This window comes from Cygnus olor, chromosome 1 (genome assembly GCF_009769625.2).
Source record: "Cygnus olor isolate bCygOlo1 chromosome 1, bCygOlo1.pri.v2, whole genome shotgun sequence".
In the NCBI taxonomy this organism is placed as follows: Eukaryota; Metazoa; Chordata; class Aves; order Anseriformes; family Anatidae; genus Cygnus; species Cygnus olor.
In genome coordinates, this window is record NC_049169.1 from 41,011,361 (window position 1) to 41,029,428 (window position 18,068).

The 18,068-nt window shown below is 38.2% G+C and overlaps 1 protein-coding gene across 1 annotated transcript in view; it reads left to right on the plus strand.

Moving 5' to 3' along the window:
• Nucleotides 1-18,068, plus strand: part of ZDHHC17 (zinc finger DHHC-type palmitoyltransferase 17) — a 74,088-nt gene that overhangs the window by 22,596 nt on the left and 33,424 nt on the right. The window contains exons 3-5 of the mRNA XM_040553833.1: nucleotides 6,644-6,766; nucleotides 12,154-12,231; nucleotides 13,630-13,774. Coding sequence (XP_040409767.1) covers nucleotides 6,644-6,766; nucleotides 12,154-12,231; nucleotides 13,630-13,774 — 346 coding nt within the window. The remainder of the gene's footprint in view (nucleotides 1-6,643; nucleotides 6,767-12,153; nucleotides 12,232-13,629; nucleotides 13,775-18,068) is intronic.

Sequence of the window (18,068 nt, forward strand, 5' to 3'; positions counted from 1 at the left end):
GAAGTGTTAGTAAAATGATGCATTTGCTTTTATGTTTCTCAGCAGGTCAAAATGATAAGAGCTTGCAAGCTCCACACATTTTTCCAGAAGAATATTTTGTTCTTTGTTTCGTGCCGCATTGGACTGTTCATGTGCTTTATCTTCTTAGTTTGTAGTTTGAGCACTTACAAAATTAACTTGCTTATACACTGAGCTACAAATCTGATAACCTCTTAAAATCAAATGAAGACTGTATGGAAAAGAGCAGTTCAGTCAATGTTATTGGTGCAAGGAGTTTATCAGTATTTGTGTTTTTCTCCCACTATATTCCTCATAAGTTCTCGCACAAAGCGGGTCTAGGCATGATTTACACCAAAAATACTCTGTTTATTTTGCAGAAGCTTGTGCTGGAGTAAAAATGATAGTGTTTAGTTTTAATACACATTGATATGAAGGACACTTTCCATTGGCTGTTTTACATGTCCAAAGACATCTAGCTAGAGTTAAAAGTACTACTTTCTTAACCCTTCACATTGTAACATCCACAAGATGTTTGCAATCTCTTGGCATCTTGTATTCAATTATAGCAAAATTCAAGTTGATTCATGTAAAGTTTCCACTGTTTTTGAAAGTAGAAGCAAGCCACTGGTATATTTGAAAATATATTTTCAACGCACTAGTAAAAAATGGGCCATTCTTGCCTTTGCTGATGCAGTAGAGTAATGTTACTTACTAACATTTAGTAAGTACTTCACCTGGAACTGCACGGCAAGTCTTTATATTTCTTCTGTCTCTACAAAATCCAAGGATGGGCTCTGTACCAGTTTACTTTCTCTGATACCTACTCTCACTAGAGATGAGTGAATGGAGTTTTGTATAAACTAGGAAAAGCCATAAGCTGTTTAAAAGTGGAAATGTAATTGGGGATATTTTAGGTCTGTTTATTTCCATTTCTTGTGGATTAGCAGCAGTAGCTCTGCAAAGTTGGAGTCAACTTTGAATATGATGACTTAGGAGAGGTACCATGTTAACATGGTAACTTAAAGCTCATTGCTGGTGGTTTTGTTTTAGATCGTTTAAGCCATGAAACTAAGGAAAAATAGCTCATGTTCACAGGTGGAGAAGTATATGGTGGGTTATGACTAGAACTAACTCTGGAACAAGTTAATTCTTGCTTTGTGATTTTCAACTCTGAGTGAAGAGACACCTTCTGCTTGCAGTGACCTTGAGCAAATTCCAACTGCTAGAAGTGTGTTAAATAACTATTATGAACATTAGTATTAAACATTAATAAGATTAATAACATTTGTGGGTTCTGCGAGATTGATTTCCTGTGCTCAAGTATTACGGTTTCATTATTGCAAGATTAACTTTTCTGCTAGTTTCATTCACCAGTACCATTAAAAATGAGATTTGTGTGCATTGTGAAATAGTGCAAAAAAAAAATGTGCTGGATCTATGCTGAATCTTGCTCAGAAGTAAATAAATTGGATACATTTGAGAACTGTCTTTTGTCCTCACCATTTCTTATTATTCATAGTGTACATGACAAGAAGAAGGAAAAAAAAAAAAGATACATAGGAAATAATTCAAATTGGTGAGGGCTGGCCAAAGTGACGATTACTCCTGTTTTTATTTCACCCATCCATAGGGGAGGAAGGTCAGATTGTGACAAAAGTACATGTTCTTGGCCTGCTCATTTCAGGCTCTGGAGTTTATATACATTCCAGCTTTAGCAATATAATTTAAGTTTGAATGGAAGGGTGTTGTTTTTTTAACCACATTAACAATATAGCCACAACTGTCTAGCCAATCTGGGGCTCTGGAGTGTATACAACAGCTGAAATTCTCTTGTCTCTCAACATCATTGTTCAAGGTTCATTAGGCAGCTCTTGAGTTTGCTCAAGAGCATGTTTGCTGTTGAAAACAAAGCTGTCTTACTGTTTAACACACCAAAAAAAAAAGTATGAAAGGCTATGTTAGTATTTAACTGCCATAGTTCATGGGAATGAAACTTCGAAAGGTGAAACAAAACAAAAGATTATTTTTGTACTAATTGCATTTCCAGTTAAAACAGCTTTGATTGGATTTGCAGTGATAGTAAGATAAGGGAGTAGGCTCCTGGCTTATATACCGGTTGTTGGTCTGGGGATGTGCTCACTGAAGAGAGATACCTTCTTACTATTGTGACCAAATTTGATGTTGCTCATATGGCAAAGCTGGCAGTGTCTATTTTTAAGACCGTGTGCTTGCAGACAAAAACCGAAGATTTACAAATTTAAAACACAAAAGGATTCTAGGATACTATTCTTGAAAGTATTAAATTAAGAATATCTTTAATTTATGATGACAAAATACTGTAGTTACTGAAATGGCTTAGACGGTGACAATGAAATGAGCTTGCACAATGGGATTTTTGCTCTGGAAGAACTAGTCCCATTTTTCTCAAGAACAAGACAAATTCAATAGTATTGACTTATATTCCTAAATTATATTCCATTGATGCTTACAAATACCATCCTCCAGAATTCACCCAGATGCTGAATTTGTTGCAGTAATGTACTAATCTGTTGAGAGGATTTCAGCCTTCTCTCTTGAAGGGACTACACCCCTTTATAGCAACATTATGAGTATGCTGAGTGTCTGAAATAGGTGACTTTCGCGTTTTGTAATCCAACAGTGCATCAGGAATATTTGGAAAAGACAAAGTGAAGTCAGCTGTGGCAAACTGATGAAAGAAAGACTTTGTGTAGTATGTTAAGAGAAGAATGCTACGTTTCTAGGACAGAGCTCAAGAAACTATGACTGCATCAGTTTGTGTTTTCTTCTATTTAATTGTAGAGAGCATACTGTTTCCAGTAATAGGAACAAATTGCTGTAAATTCCTAACCTTTTGCCAGGTGGTTTTTGTCTATCTAGATCCTTACGTCCTCTCATGACAATAAATTAGAGTTATTAAGTTATACCTTGTTACATATTTTATAATCAGTTATGAACTCCAGATGCTGTTGTATGCCAATGTGATATACAGACGAGCAAGTTTGGGAAATTCCAAAAGCATGTTGAAGATAATTCTCAAACAACAGATGTATGAGGCCACCTTTCCTAGCTGGCTCACTAAGTACTTATGACAGAAATTAGAGAAGGCCTTGGAGATGTGACAGGAGGTGGCTGTCTTGACCCCAGTGGTCATGAAACAGTTCAAAATTTTTGGTATAATGCAAAAAAAGGGTCTGTAGCGTTGCCACCCTGGATTTTAAAAGAGCAGACCTTAAGCTACTTGGGGAGTTAGTTGGCAGTATCCCTTGGGAATTGGCTCCAATGGGTTTAGGGATCTGTGATAGTGGGTCACTTTTCAAGGGCCACCTCTTAAAAGCCTAGGAGCAGACAATCCCATTGCCCTTGCAAGTCAAACAAGTAGGGCAGAAGACTGGCTTGGTTGAACAAGAAACTCCTCCTGGGACTAGGGCAGAAAAAGAAAATATATCACCTCTGGAAGCAAGGCCTGAGCTTCACAGGGAGAGTTCAGAGCTGCATTTTGCATCTGCAGAGAGAAAACAAGAAAAGCTGAAGTCCGACTTGAGCTGACACTGGCCAATGTGGTGTCAGACAAAAAAAAAAAGGCCTTTTCAGGTATGTCAACAGCAAGAGGGAGTCTAAGGAAAACATTAGACTGATACTTGAAGATGGTCACCTGGCAATTAAGGATGAGGAAAAGGCAGAGGTATTTAATGCATTTTTGCTTTAGTTTTTAACTTTAATGATAGATCGTGAGCTGCCTGGTCCTCTGTGTTGGAAGACCATGAATGCGGAAGAAATGACTTTCCATTAGTGGCCACTGAAATTGTGAGGGACCAGCTTTATTTATCGGTTGAATATTCGTAGTACATGGGGCTTGATGGGATTCACACCAGAGTGCTTGAAAGAATTAGCAGATATGATAACTGGACCCCTCTCAACAATTTACCAAAGGACTTGGGAGTCTGGGAAAGTCCCCGCTGACTGGAAGCTAGCCGGTGTTACACTGGTCTGCAAGAAGGGCAAGAGAGAAGGCGCAGGAAGAGGCCTGTTAGTCTAACCTCTGTACCTGGAAAAGTTATGGGGTAGACTATCTTGAATAAGATGTTGAAAGGCAGTTTAAGAACAAAGCTATTATCAGGCATAGTCAATGCGGGCTCATCAGGAGAAAGTCCTGCCTTGGTAATGGCAGAACCCCTGGCAGTCAGGAGGGCAAACTGTGTGTTGGGTGTGCTGAACACAGCATAGCCAGCTGGTCAAAAGAGGTGATCCTCCCGCTATGTTTACTGTGGGTGCAGCTTCGCCTTGAATACTGTGTGCCGCTCTGGGCTCCACAATATAAAAAGGACATTAAGGTCCTTGAAAGCCTCCAGAGGAGGATGACAAAGCTGGTAGCAGGGCCGGCAGGTGTGTCCCGTGAGGGCAGGCTGAGGCCCTTGGGCTGCCTGGGCTGGAGACAAGGAGGCTGAGAGGCGACCTCCTGGCTCTCGGCAGCTTCCCGAGGAGGGCGAGCGGGGAGGGAGGTGCCGGCCTCTGCTCCCCAGGACACCTGGGGATGGCCCAGAGCTGCACTGGGGGGCTTCAGACTGGGTACGAGGAAAATATCTTTGTGAGGGTGGCCAAACCCTGGAACAGGCTTTTTAGCAAAGTGGTTGATGCCTCCTGCCTGTTGGTGTTCAAGAGATAATGCCCTCAGTGTTTGGATAATGCCCTCAATAATAAGCTTGAACTTCTGGTTAGCCATGAAATGGTCAGGCAGTCAGACTACATGACCTCTCTAGATCCCTTCCAACTGAACTGTTCTATTCTACATACTGTGTGGCAAGATCATAATTAGCTTTCTTGCCTTCAGAAGTCCTGCTTTCACTGCATCTCTTTTACTGTCTTGTCTGCTTATTCTTGGCTAAGTTGCCTGTAGTCCTAACTTGTTTCAGTGGCCCTTGCAGCTGTAGGGACAGCCAAGAATTGCGTCACATTAACCCATTTAAACAAGTGTCAGAGACCGGCCTGACTTGAAACCTTATCACTTTTCCTGGCAGTTACGTGTGTCTGACTGGATGTATTTTGTCTAACTGGTTGCATATTTTTGAGCCTTCCTAAACCAAACCTCTTCTTCCCATCCTCCCCTTCTCCCTCCAGCTGATTAAAAACAAAGTTTTATTGTCAAAATAATTCATGACTGCTACTTTTTTACTGAGTCTGCAGAGCTCAAGCTATACAGGCTTGTTTCCAGTTTGTATGTGCTGCAGGCAGTAGTCTTTGTTCTGCTTTTGTAGTGCTTTTGAAAGATTACAGGCGTGACAGCAATATCTAGCATTTTTCATAATTTCCAGTGTGACTTTCCTAAGAAGTAGAAAATATGATTTAAGTAGGTTGTTATGTGTAGCACTTTTTTTTTTTTTTTAAATACTGTCCGATTAATGTGCTTCAAACCTGGAGAGAGCTTGGAAAGCATTCCTGAGGTTATTTGACTTGATTCAATTGAGGCTTCCCTACGGCAGGACTGTGTCTGGGTTGAAGAGCCATTCAAACATGTTGAAGAAAAAGCAAGAATGGTAACTACCCTGGAAAAAAGGTCTTGACGCCAGTTTTGAGAGCTGACGCAAGGGGAGCAAAGGGGCCTTCAGTTGTCTAAGGCTGTGTGTTCTGCAGAAAGTGGGATAGAGAAGCAACGTAAGGAAAACATACTTAAATTCCAACTTCGAGAGGCTGTTAAACTTCTGCTTTAGCAGAAGTCAGATGTCACAAAGAGAGGAAGCATTAAACTTGATTTCAGGTTTTGCCCACACCAGTCTCCTCCTTGAGACTTAGGAAATTCCTGTGGGTTGTATATACATTCAATGTATACATTCAAATGTAATCTTAACAAACCTTTCTACATTGCTTTTATTGCCACTAAAAATAGGAGTAAAACAGTGTAAGTATCAGGACAAATGGTGTTTAATATTGGAGTTAGATGCATATGTGATGTATGGAGTTAGATGCATATGTGATGTTTATGATTCATGGATTGTTTCAACTTTCAAAACATCGGCAATTTTTTTGATGAAGTTAGCTCACAGTCAATAGCATTAATTTCATGAAAGCATTAATTTCATATTAAAACAGAATTTTGAAGGGATATGATAAAATGGTACTAACTAACATTAGGCAGATTGCTCTTTGTTTGTTATCTGAGAAGAAAAATGGAAAGTGTCAGGGATGTGTTAATGTTTGTAACTGATCTGATGATCTTGTTATCCATTCCACTGATTTTTGGAAGATACTTTCAAATCAGTTGGCCCTGTTATTCAGGCCTTCAAGAGATGGGAAAGGAAGGAAAACTGACATGGGAGAAACAAATACAGCTGAGTCCCTGGGAAGAGGAGAGTCCAGTTTTACACTAGGCATCCTACTGAGCTGTATTTCACCTTGTTCTGCTGTATAGTTTGCTGTGGAGACAATTCTTCTGTAAAATCTTGAACTGGTTAATATAACTTCTGCCAGTGAAACTTACTGTTGTAAGAGATCTGTATTCATGTAGTGCCAGAAAGTCTCTGCTTTGTTTCTCTTCTGTTGAAGGTTGTGTATCATCATTATTACAGTGTTTGCCTAATTAATTTTTGTGCAAGGTAACAGCTTTGAAAATCTTATTTTCTTCTTCAAGGTATGGAATATATGAACGATGTAGAGAGTTGGTGGAAGCAGGTTATGATGTACGACAACCAGACAAAGAAAACGTAACGCTTCTCCACTGGGCTGCAATCAACAACAGGATAGATCTGGTGAAGTACGTATTATACTTAAAGTGATATATAAACTAATTGCATCCTTTAAAATACTGTTATTTTAAATGTGTTAGTCCTAATTATCTTAAAAAGTCAATTTTTGTTCTTGAAATCTGAGGGAGGGGGTAGTAGTCAGAAGACCTAATCTGTATGTTTTACAGACACTGTTTTGATGACACAGTTAACAGAAATAAAACCTGTTAAATGTCTAGTATTTGAGCTTAAGCTTTTTTCAGGTAGATGAATCTGTGGAATAGCTGTTCAGCTGCATGTGTAATTCCTTTATAATATGGTGGACTTGCTGAAGCGCCAACGTTTTTTTTAGAGAGTGAAATTTTATGCAAGGTGATAGCAAGTATTTTAAATAAGTGAGATTAGTATGATGGAAGGGGCATCCTTCATTCAGCATTTCAGGAAGTTATGAGTTCAATAACACTTTTGCATTTTAAAAACACAGTTATTACAGTGGTTAATATTGCAGCACCTCCCCTTTCAAGTAATAAAGAACAGTGGTGTGAGATTTGAGATATTTTTATGCTTCTCAATCTATGAGTTCTAGACCACAATATTTGAGGCTGTGATTTAAACCTATCCCTATCCTTCAAAACATGAAGAGCTTAAATCGTGAAGGGTTAATCCTCAGTACTTGCTGTTTTACAAATCACGAGTGTATACTGAACGTTTCTTTTCTCTACTAGTAGCAAGATGATGAGTTAAGTATGTGCAATTGAATCTAAATACACAAAATATTATTGAATCAGCAGGATTCTAGGATATTTGGCCTAAACTGCACATCTTCAATCAGTCCACTTTTCAAAATATTTCTTATGAACGAAGGTAAATGTACACAAAACCAAATGCAAAACATCTTCATTTTAAGCATTTTCTCTCTATGTATGTCCATCACCAGTGCCTTCATCAGAACAGATCTTGAGTTTCTTGAAGTTGCCTGCAGATCTTAGGTTCATATTTCTCTTCTTGTTTTTAAAGGACTTTGTCCTGATGCAGTTCTTTTAAAAGAAGGTTAAAGGTAGATAAACAGATGAAGATTTAGCTCTGATGAGAAGGACCTTAGGGTCCCAGTGCACAGCAAACTGACCGTGAACCAACAATGCACCCTTGCTGCAAAAAAGGCTAATGTTATCCAGTACAAGAAACATACGGACGTACCTGGGGTGAGTTCAGTGCAGGGTCACAAAGATAATTAAGGGACTGGAGCATCTGAAATCTGAGGAGAGGCTCCAAGAGCTGGGGCTGTTCAGCCTGGCAAAGAGAAGTCTCAGGGGAAAGGATCTTAGCAATGTCTACAAATACCAGATGGAAAAGGAATAAAGAAGACAGAGCCAGAGTTCTCTCTTGTCTGACAGGACAAGAGCAAGTGGGCACAAATTAAAACACATGAAATTCCATCTGAACATCGTATTTTATTTATTTATTTATTTATTTACCCATGTGCGAGTGGCTGAGCACTGGCACAGGCTGCCCAGCAAGGTTGTGCAGTCTCCCTCCTAAGAGATCTTAAAAAGTCTCCTGGGCATGGTCCTGGGCCACCTGATGTAGGTGCTTGAGCAAAGGAAACAATAGCTAGTGCAGCAGGTTTTATGCCTTTAATGTAGGAGCTTATCATGGAAACTGTAATTCTGTGTTTGGTATCTTCCTTTCACTAAAGATGGGTAACCAGTGTGCCTTCTGGCACACAGAGAGAGACCCTCTTGCAAAACCGATGCAGAATGCTGGTTAGCTAAATAACCTTCTCGGTGAGATTGTTTTAGACTCTATTGTTTTCTTCCTTTTCATTTCATTTTCCTTCTGGTTTCTCTTGGGTCTTTCATGGCTAAGCAGCTTAGAACTCGATTTGAAATTATTGAAATGTGTAGAATTTCTCAGATAGCTATTTTTCTTTTATACAAATTAAACTTATAAATGCAGTTGTTTTATTCTGACCTCACTTTTTAAATCCAACTTGAATGCATAATTAATTATGTGCAATAAATTATTAATCTTATTTGAGCTGTTGGAATACCTGTAAAACAAATGTCTTCTGTCTTATTTGATATGTCTTTGTAAGGTCTGAAAGCTGAATGGCATTGAGACAACCATAACCATTTAAAAACATCACTATACTATCAGGCATATGAAGAAAATAGGCCTATATTGTGGATAATGTTTCTCTATTAACTTACATATAGTTTCCATATTAGCTTTGTTATGAAGCTACTGCTTGCATGATACTTGATTGCAACCTAATGCTTTAGTTCAGTAGCATTTCATATAATATTCAGTTTTTTATTTAAAAAAAAAAAAAGCCTGAAATGCTTGAGGACCTTTCTTCATCCATAGAGTAAAATCAGACAAATTTTAAATTCCTAATTAGTTGTCTTTTAGAAACTGTTTTTTTTGTGTTTTTTTTTTTTTTTTGAGTGGTACTTCAGCGTGCGTTTTTGTGTTGTATTTTGCAAGATTTTTTCCCTCTGAGTGTGTTGCTAATAATTTCTTGTTTTAGCAACTGTGTCAGACATAGAGGCAGTTCAAAATCAAAATGTTGGATTTAGATAGATGGAAGTCCATGCTCTAAGCTAAACCTGTATTTAGTTCTTTATTATATGATAGGGAGATCTCTCTACCTACAACTGAGTGCTGACATCTCTCCCTAGGTCTCCACCATTTCTGTCCATTATGTGCACTGGACAATTCCAGTAAGTGTGTTGACTAGTGAGCTTGGTATCACAGAGGAAGAGTCTAGGTATGGTCTCATGATACAAGATCTTAGTGCCTGTCTTACTGGCTATTGACTATATCGTGTCATCCTGGTTCGGGAGCTTAGCAGCTCATTTGTGGAAAGAGCCAACTTAGAACTAGACCTCTCTTGTTCTCAGTTCGTCATCCATACTATGAAACTTGGGATTCAGCCTAGATACCAGTGAAGATACTTCATTATGAAAACTACAGAACCTGTTCTTATTTCTGCAGGATCAGGGATAAGTGTCACCCAAGTGTCAGACATCCATAATGTAGTTCTGTTTTCATCACGACACTGATCTGTTGCTCTGTCTTTGACTCAATTTTGTGAAAAGGCAAAAATTAGCGTTATACCTCTGCAGTTATCTAGTGACTGCATTTCACCATCCCTGTTTCTCCAGATGAGGATTTCCTTTCTACTTTTCCTCTTTCTAGCAACAGTGACTGCAGGCACTTTAATTTCACAACCACTGAATCCAACAGGGGCAGTTTACAAATGCATGACGAAGACTTAGTGACTGTAATGTGGAGATCAGTGGAAGTATTTTCTTCCTAAGCCAACCTCTTAACAGATCTGCTTGCTTTGAATGTAAGTAGATTGCTTAAATAGGACTTGCACACCTGTTATCTTCTAGCGTGGATGCCTGGATGACTAAAGGAGAGTCAAATCATTCAGTTCCTCCTTTCAGTAACATTCTCACGATGCACTAAATTGTTCTATTTAGATGTTTATCTAGACCAGGAAATCAAGTTCTCGGACTAGTTTTGCAGAAAAATCTCCCCATCTATGTGTACTGTAATACAGTGATAAATCTCAAATTAGTCTAGAACACCCTTAAGGAAACACAAAAAGTTATTTCAGTGTACCATCTGGCAGGAGATAGACGCCTTGTATTTTCCCAGTTGTCGAACTGCAAGTTCGTCATTCTAAATAAAATGTACTAGCCAGTAAGTAATGCTTCTGCTCAGTAAAATCTGAACATATTCTGCGTTTCTGCAGGGACCAGTGTTTGAATGAAGGCAATCTGTTTAATGTTCACCTCCCCATGCGTGGCTGTCACATCAGTGAGATGGATCCAAGCTTTGGCTGTGAATGTCTGTGTTGTCTTTTTATCTAGACAAGATTGCTTTGGGAACTCCTTCCTAAAATGGACTGAATCTGCATTCTCAGTGTCTTTTGAAATTTGTTCTTTAGTAGCTGAGACTTTGCTTCACAACAATGAAATGCCGTCCCTTTAGCTTATGCAGGCTTTGCATTTTCACTTACACAGGACCAAGACTTTCAGAAAATCTTCCTTGTTGTCTTTGAAAGTCCAAACGCCTAACTTCAGCAGAGAGATACACTGCATTGCTGTTACCTGGATGTTGGAGAGCAGTGGAGTGGACTATCCTGTATTGAGCAGGGTTAGGTATTAGGTTTTTTAGCATGTACATTGTTAGCAAATGCATTCTTCAGATACTGCTTCTATAGGTAACTTGTGGTCTCTTTTTGAAGTTTCACTCCGTGAATTGAAAAGCACTCGAGGAGAAGAAGGTAGTTACTTAGAGTAATGTTTTTCAAATCTATGTTTGTTCTCCTTCTTGCCATCTGTCTTGAAACACTTAGAGGAAATCGAGGTGCCAGAAGCTCAATGCTGAGGATTTGAAGGCCAGTTTGTGTGGGCAGGAAAAGAAGGATCCATATAGTATTTAAAGGTGTTATGAAAGCAAAAAGTCTGCAGGCACAGGTACTCAAAATGTTCAAGCGCTTAGAAATCTGTACCTACGTAGTACCTTTCAAAGATCTTTTAGCTGTAACTTTTTGCCATTGGCATTTACAGTAGTGAATGAAGAACCAAATTTCTATGCCTTGTGGGAAGACCTGGTTTTTAAAAACATGAATTTTTGCTTTCACAAAGCAAAAATAATACTGCCAGCTTCGTGTACCAAATAAAACAGCAAGGAAAGCAGTTGGCCAAAACGGTACAAATGACTGAATATAAATTGTTTTAGTTAAATGTGGATTGCTTATTTTGTTCCCATCTGTTTAAAAATATTCTTGAGGAAAAAACAATCTCTAGCCCATCGTTTAGAAATATTTTTAAAGTACTCAAATGTTTTTGTCCTCTATTTAATATCGTACTACAATAGAGAAACATGTAAAATCTCAATACTTGGCTAAAACTGTAACTTAAGCAGGAGCTCTTGGAACAGTGATTTCAGCGGGGAGTTGCAGGGATGATACGTGCTCTGAGATGAATTATATGTAGTTTTGTCATCTTTGCCAAAATTCTCTAAATATGCTACTTTTCTAGCAGCATTTTCCTTTGCCACGAATTCAGAATTCTTTCTAACCTAGCAAGCACCCCTACAAATTTTAGAAGAATCCATTTTGTCAAATACTTACATGGTAGCACGGTCTGCATATGTAGAGCAACTACACTGTTTTATGTCGGAACCAAGCTAGGAAACAGCAGTGTGCTTAAAACACGGAAGGGGTGTTCCTATTCTTCTTACCCATATCAAAAAGGCAAAAAATATTGACCTCTAAAAAGGAAGCTTACATGAAAGCAAAAGTTCGGACCTGTAATTGCCTGTTTTGCAGCATGCTGTGTCCTTTCTTTGTAACCATGATGAGCAATAATGCTTACTACTATTTTTGTTGTACTAGATACTATATATCAAAAGGTGCTATCGTTGATCAGCTTGGAGGAGATTTAAATTCTACCCCACTTCACTGGGCAACAAGGTGAGGAAAAGTCTTCTATAATTTTCTTTACCTGGGTGTTTTTTTTAACCTGGTATCTGCTACTGAATGCTTTATGTGATTGCTGTATTTTATGGGAATACCTGCACAGGAGTGAACTCAGTCATTGATAACGGCACACACTATGAATGTGGTATGTTTGAGCTACAAGAGCTTTCAGCATTAGTTCAGTTTTTGTCTGATGCAGAGAAAAACTTCTATGATAGGATAAAGAGTAAAATAAAATTAGAGTCTGTAGTCAACTTGGTTTATTCTTACTTTGGAGATCTTAGTTTTGTCAGTCTTCTGAAGGTCAGCAATGCTTGTGCAGCTGGGGCTTGGGATGATTTCGTGTGACATTGTCCTTGCAACTTTCTACTATGTGTGTGGATATTTTAAGATACACTTAAAATCAGGTGTATGATGTTGAAAGTCATCTGAGAATGGTGACTGGCTGGAAAAATTGAAGACAGCCTTCTGGTAGTGACTGCTTCTTCAGACAACTGCCTAGAAGTGGACAAGAAAGCAGCACTGTCCATTGTGACATTTTTAACCGCAGACTGCAAAAGGTTGCTTAGAAAATTATCTTGTAGAACATATAATGTATCAAGATAATTCCTTTACTAAAGATGACAACTTGCTTGTAACACTCCTTTAAAAGTCTTAGCTTGTATATTTCTTGTTACAGATTTCATTCTACTTTGTGTATGTTAACAGCACAAATATTTGATTAAATTTGCTGGTGTTCATAGCTATAACCTGTTGTTCTGTGAAGCGTTTTCCAGAGCTGCTTCTGACAGATTCAAAAGTTTTTTTTTTAGTTCATGTCAGAAACACTGTGGTGATAGTTGTACACCTTATCAGCTGGAAGGATGTGCCTGTGTTTATTGCGCCAAATAGATATCTGAGCTTTAAGTGTAGCATGGAGGAAAAGTAGGCCTTACATTTTCCTTTTTCTTCCTATTTTTATTTTAGTGCTGTTATTAATAGTAGAAAGTTAAACCACATGCACTACAAAATACAGGATTACATAGCCAGCTGGACATCTCTTAAAATAGCAGGTTTCATACATGAATTTGAATCAGGCACAGTAGATGATTTCCAAACTGAACTTGGGCTTTTTGTTGACTGGCCTTTTACTTCACAACTCACCTAAGCCAATTGCTTGTGATGTATGCATTGTCTGCATAGAATTTGCTCATGTTGAATGAGCGTGCATACTTGGTTGCAGAACCAAATCATGACAATCACCGTTGTCAAAATATAAGTCAGAGTTCAGAAGCTCCAGTAGTGTAATTAAATTCTAAACACATTTGATGTGTTAAAATATTAACATTTTAATAGTTTTTTTTTTGCATATAGTTATTCAGTTGTTTGTTTTCTGTGTTCTTTTGCATTTAGACAGGGTCACTTATCCATGGTTGTACAGCTGATGAAATATGGCGCGGATCCGTCGCTAATTGATGGAGAAGGATGTAGCTGTATTCATTTGGCTGCCCAGTTTGGACATACTTCAATTGTTGCTTACCTGATAGCAAAGGGACAGGTAAACTTTAAATAATATATTTAAACAGATTCTACTCAGAATAAGAAAAGAGTTGAAAATTAAATCATTCAGGAAGTGCAAAATATTTGCCTGACTAAACCTCAGTAATTCAATGTATTTTACTGTAGACTACTGTATTTCAATTGATGCATATACCATCTGTTAACTTAATTTCCTGGAACAGAGGTTGGAGTACTTCGGCTTTAATTCATATCTTGGTATAATATATGCCAATTCTAGCAGACAGTCTTTTACCATTCTTTATTTCTACTGAAGTTAATCTTTAAATATTAGCAGTGATGATGATAGCAAATATTTTGGAAATCTTCATAGAAATATCAAGTCAAGCATGGGTAAAGAATCCAGTGACAGAGTTGTCATAGGTCATTTCTCTTTTTGTGGACACCTATGTCTACGACTTTTATTTATTGCTGTTTTAAAATAGCATGTGTATGTAAGTTTAAAAACCACCTTCTTGCCTCTTCTATTACTGTTATATTTACAAAATGTGTATATAGCACATGCATTTATTACTTTTCTCATTGTCCCATCCTTCATTATGTATACTCAAAACTCTATGTACGTTCACCTTTTTGTCTACTGACCATGCATTACAGTTCGTAGATTTACTCATCCACAAATATGTGCTTGAAGCACAAATTTGATTTACTTTGTAAACCATAAAGAGAGTTAAAACTCTCCTCTCTCTTTAGTCTTGCTAATGCTGCTGCCAATTCTATTCTGCATATATCACGTATCAAGTGAGGTACAATCCAGTGAGTCTGGTAGAATATGACTATGAAGTTAGTTGTGTTCAGCTGCAAATTGCTACTATATTGTAGAACAAATACTAAATTTGCTGGAGAAAATGATCTGTGTCTATACAATAAAAAATGTATTTTTCAATAATTATTTTTTATCTAAAAATTGTTTGGTAAAACATGAATTAGTGTATGACAGAGTAAGCTAGACAGAAGAGGAAGCTGATCATATATAATCTCTGTATTTCAAGAGCATAGAGATTGGAGAGAAATGCTCTTTTATCAGGAACAAGTCTTATATTTTGCTCACAAATTATGTAAAATGAAAACCCCATGCACTCATATCAGAAAAATCTTGCAGGTGTTCTACATGTGCCAGCTCATGTAAAGCACAGCATCAACGAGGTATAAATAGCCTTTAAAATGTTCTATCATGATTATGAAACCTCCCTGTGAACGTTTGCTTGCCCTGATTTTTATATACAGACTTGGCCTATTTATTTATCTGAGCGTATAATGCTTCAGTCCAAGAGAAGCTGCATGTGTGTACGTACATAGACATAAAAGAACTTGCTTTAAGATTTATTTAAAATTCCAACCCATTATCTTGGTAAAGGATCTTTATCAATTGCTTTTTAATGAGGATTCTTATTAAAACTCCCAAGTGTTAACAAGTATGATTTCAGTATCCTTTCCATGCCATAAGTTTGAATTAAGAGCTATTTTCACAAGTTTCAGAAGCACTTCAAAAAGCTCAAATTTAAAATTATTTATTGATTTGTAGATTTAAAATATAGTAATATCAACAACATTACAATAACAATCCCTAAACTCACAGTTTTCTAGTTGTACTACATACAACTAAAACAACTACTTAGTTTCTGTAGAAGCTATAGGAGACAAATGATTCTGCTTTTTATTCTCCTTTAGTAAGCGTGTACGAGGTTGTTAATTCTGCTTTTTGTTCACAATGGTCTTTACCTCCTTCATAGTATCATAATTTGTGTTTGGAAACTTTAACTACTTTTGCCTACGTGGGCTTACTCTGCTACTTCTTGCAAGCTTTTTTTTCTTTTTCTTTTGCCTTTACAGAGATCAGGTTCTCTTATGTCCAGAGAGTAGGCTTGCCTTTGTTCTCAACCCAGTTGTAGCACTTGGGTACTAAATGGCAAATAGGTAAGTTTAACAGAGTTTCAGAAGGGCTGAGGCTGGCAGGGCCCTCTGGAGCCCACCAGGCCCAAGCCCTGCCCCAGCAGGGCCACCCAGGGCAGGCGGCTTTTGAAGATCTCCAAGGAGGAGACTCCACAACCTCTCTGGGCAGCCTGTGCCACTGCTCCATCACTTACACATTAAAGATGTGCTTCTTGGTGTTCAGAGGGAACCTCTTGTGTTGCACAGAATCATAGATTATCCCGAGTTGGAAGGGATCCACAAGGCCAGGGAAGTTACTAAACCAAGCATTTACTGCCTAGACCTAACCTACAGCACATTAGTTGCAGAATTGTAAGGCCAGTCATGTTTCTTCTTCATGATTGTCAAAACAGACTCTGTTGGACTAGATTATTCAGAACAGAGCTTTTGTTGTTCAGAAGAACAAGGTAGCTTCTGTTGTGTGCCTTACCTTGCTTGGTAAATTGCCTGTCAGTCTGCACTCAGCTTGTTCCACTAGGACCCTGTCAAATCTCTTATTTCAGTGAATAACTAGCAAGTCTTTCCCAAATTAGGAAATGTTTTCATTCTTACATCCACCTTCCTGATAAATTTTCTTACTGTTTGCTTTTAAATATGCTGTTTCTTTGAGAGTCTAAGTTTCTTTTTCCCTGGCTGACAGTCCCTGCAAGAGAGATCTTTTCCTTATTCAGAACCCTATTCACCACAAGTATAATAATGAATCTTTATACAAAGGTCTGTGATCTGTGAAATAACCAGCAATGTTTCTGAAGATGATCAAATTCCTGGTCCGTTTCTGTGCAATTCAGCGCATTTCGAACTGGAAAGCATCCTTTGATGCTTTTTGTGCTTTTGAGAAGGCTGTATTGTAACTAACACAGGACTGGTCTGAGCGCTACTGTTCCATGCCCTGGTAAGCCTAAATGCTGCTGTGATCTCTAGCTGCTATTCAGAATTCAAACTCGTCAGCTAGATTGCTTCTGAAAAGTGGCTTCAAGCAGCAGAATAGTTGCCACAGCTCCTTTCCATGCAGGAAGCTGTTTCCTCCCCTATACTTTTGCCTCTCCAGAAGCTTTAGTGAAATCCTTTATTAATTAAAATCTGGCTCATCTTTACGCATGCAAAGTTGTTCTCATTCAGAGCCAGAGTTGTCCTATATGGGAAACAATTTTAATAATTTACCAGTTATGATCTGTGTTGTTCTCACACTTGAAATACATACACAGGGCATCGGTCTGCACAATTTTGGATCATTGCATCACTGTACTCAGTGAAATCTGGTGCTTGTATTGCTCACATTCCTGTTCTAATAGCATAGATGCCTGTCCATGAGCAATATCAGGCTGACCTGTCAGCAAGAGTTAAACAAGAAGTTAATGCTAAGATGCCTGTTGGTACACACCAGAACAAAAGAGCAGTGTCCTGAGGTGTATAGGCTGTTGAAGGTTTACTTTTTTGTCTCAGCCCTCTGGTACAGAAGAGCAAGATAAGTTTCTTTCAGAAATGTGCCCTTTTATTGTGTGGATGTGGTAACGATCTGGCAGAATAACAAAGAATTTTTGACGGGAGCTTTGTTAGACATGTCTCTTCTATCTGCAAGTACATCATCTTTAGTATGACTATAAAACTGTATGCAAGTGAATCTTAGTTTCCTTGTCTCTTGGTACAGTTCCTTTGAAGAGGGATCTGCCTCCATCTATGCTGGAGCTTAGTGGCTTATTATGAGTAATAGGTATAGCCTGCTTATATAATCTGTGGAAGGAGTAATCTGGAGCTCATCTTTTCTTTTTTTCCCCTTCTTTTAACTGTCACGTAGTATGTGAAGTGTAGTTTTGATTTGTCAGGTGGAATCACTAAAGGAATCTCTTTTTTTTACCTCCTTCCAAGCAATCAAGCATCTGTTGTTGGTCACAAAGCTTTGCATTTCTGTGTGTAATCTAAAGATGAAAGAGTGATTGTTCACGTCTCAGTAATTCATGCATTTTTCAAAATGAGTTGTTCACACAGTGTGACCTGTGAATCAAAGGCACGCTTCTCAAGGATGAACGAACTTGAGGTTAGACTGTGGTTCTCATTTCCTTCCCAGTCTCGGCAACAGGTGGCTGAAGGCAGTGCCAACAATTGTGTGGCCCTAGGAGGCTCAAAAGGGTGTAGTCTGTACACGTACCTAGAGCCAGCAGGCTTGGATGCTGGTCTCAGTGCTTGTAACATGTTTCTGAATATACTGTGCAATAAAGTAATGGTTCTCTCCCCCTTCATCAGTCACTTTATTTCTGATTTTTTTTTTTTTAGTAAAGCAATGGAGTAAAAATTCGACAATGTCAGGGTATCTGCGATCTAGAGGTCTTTTTAAAGCAATTATT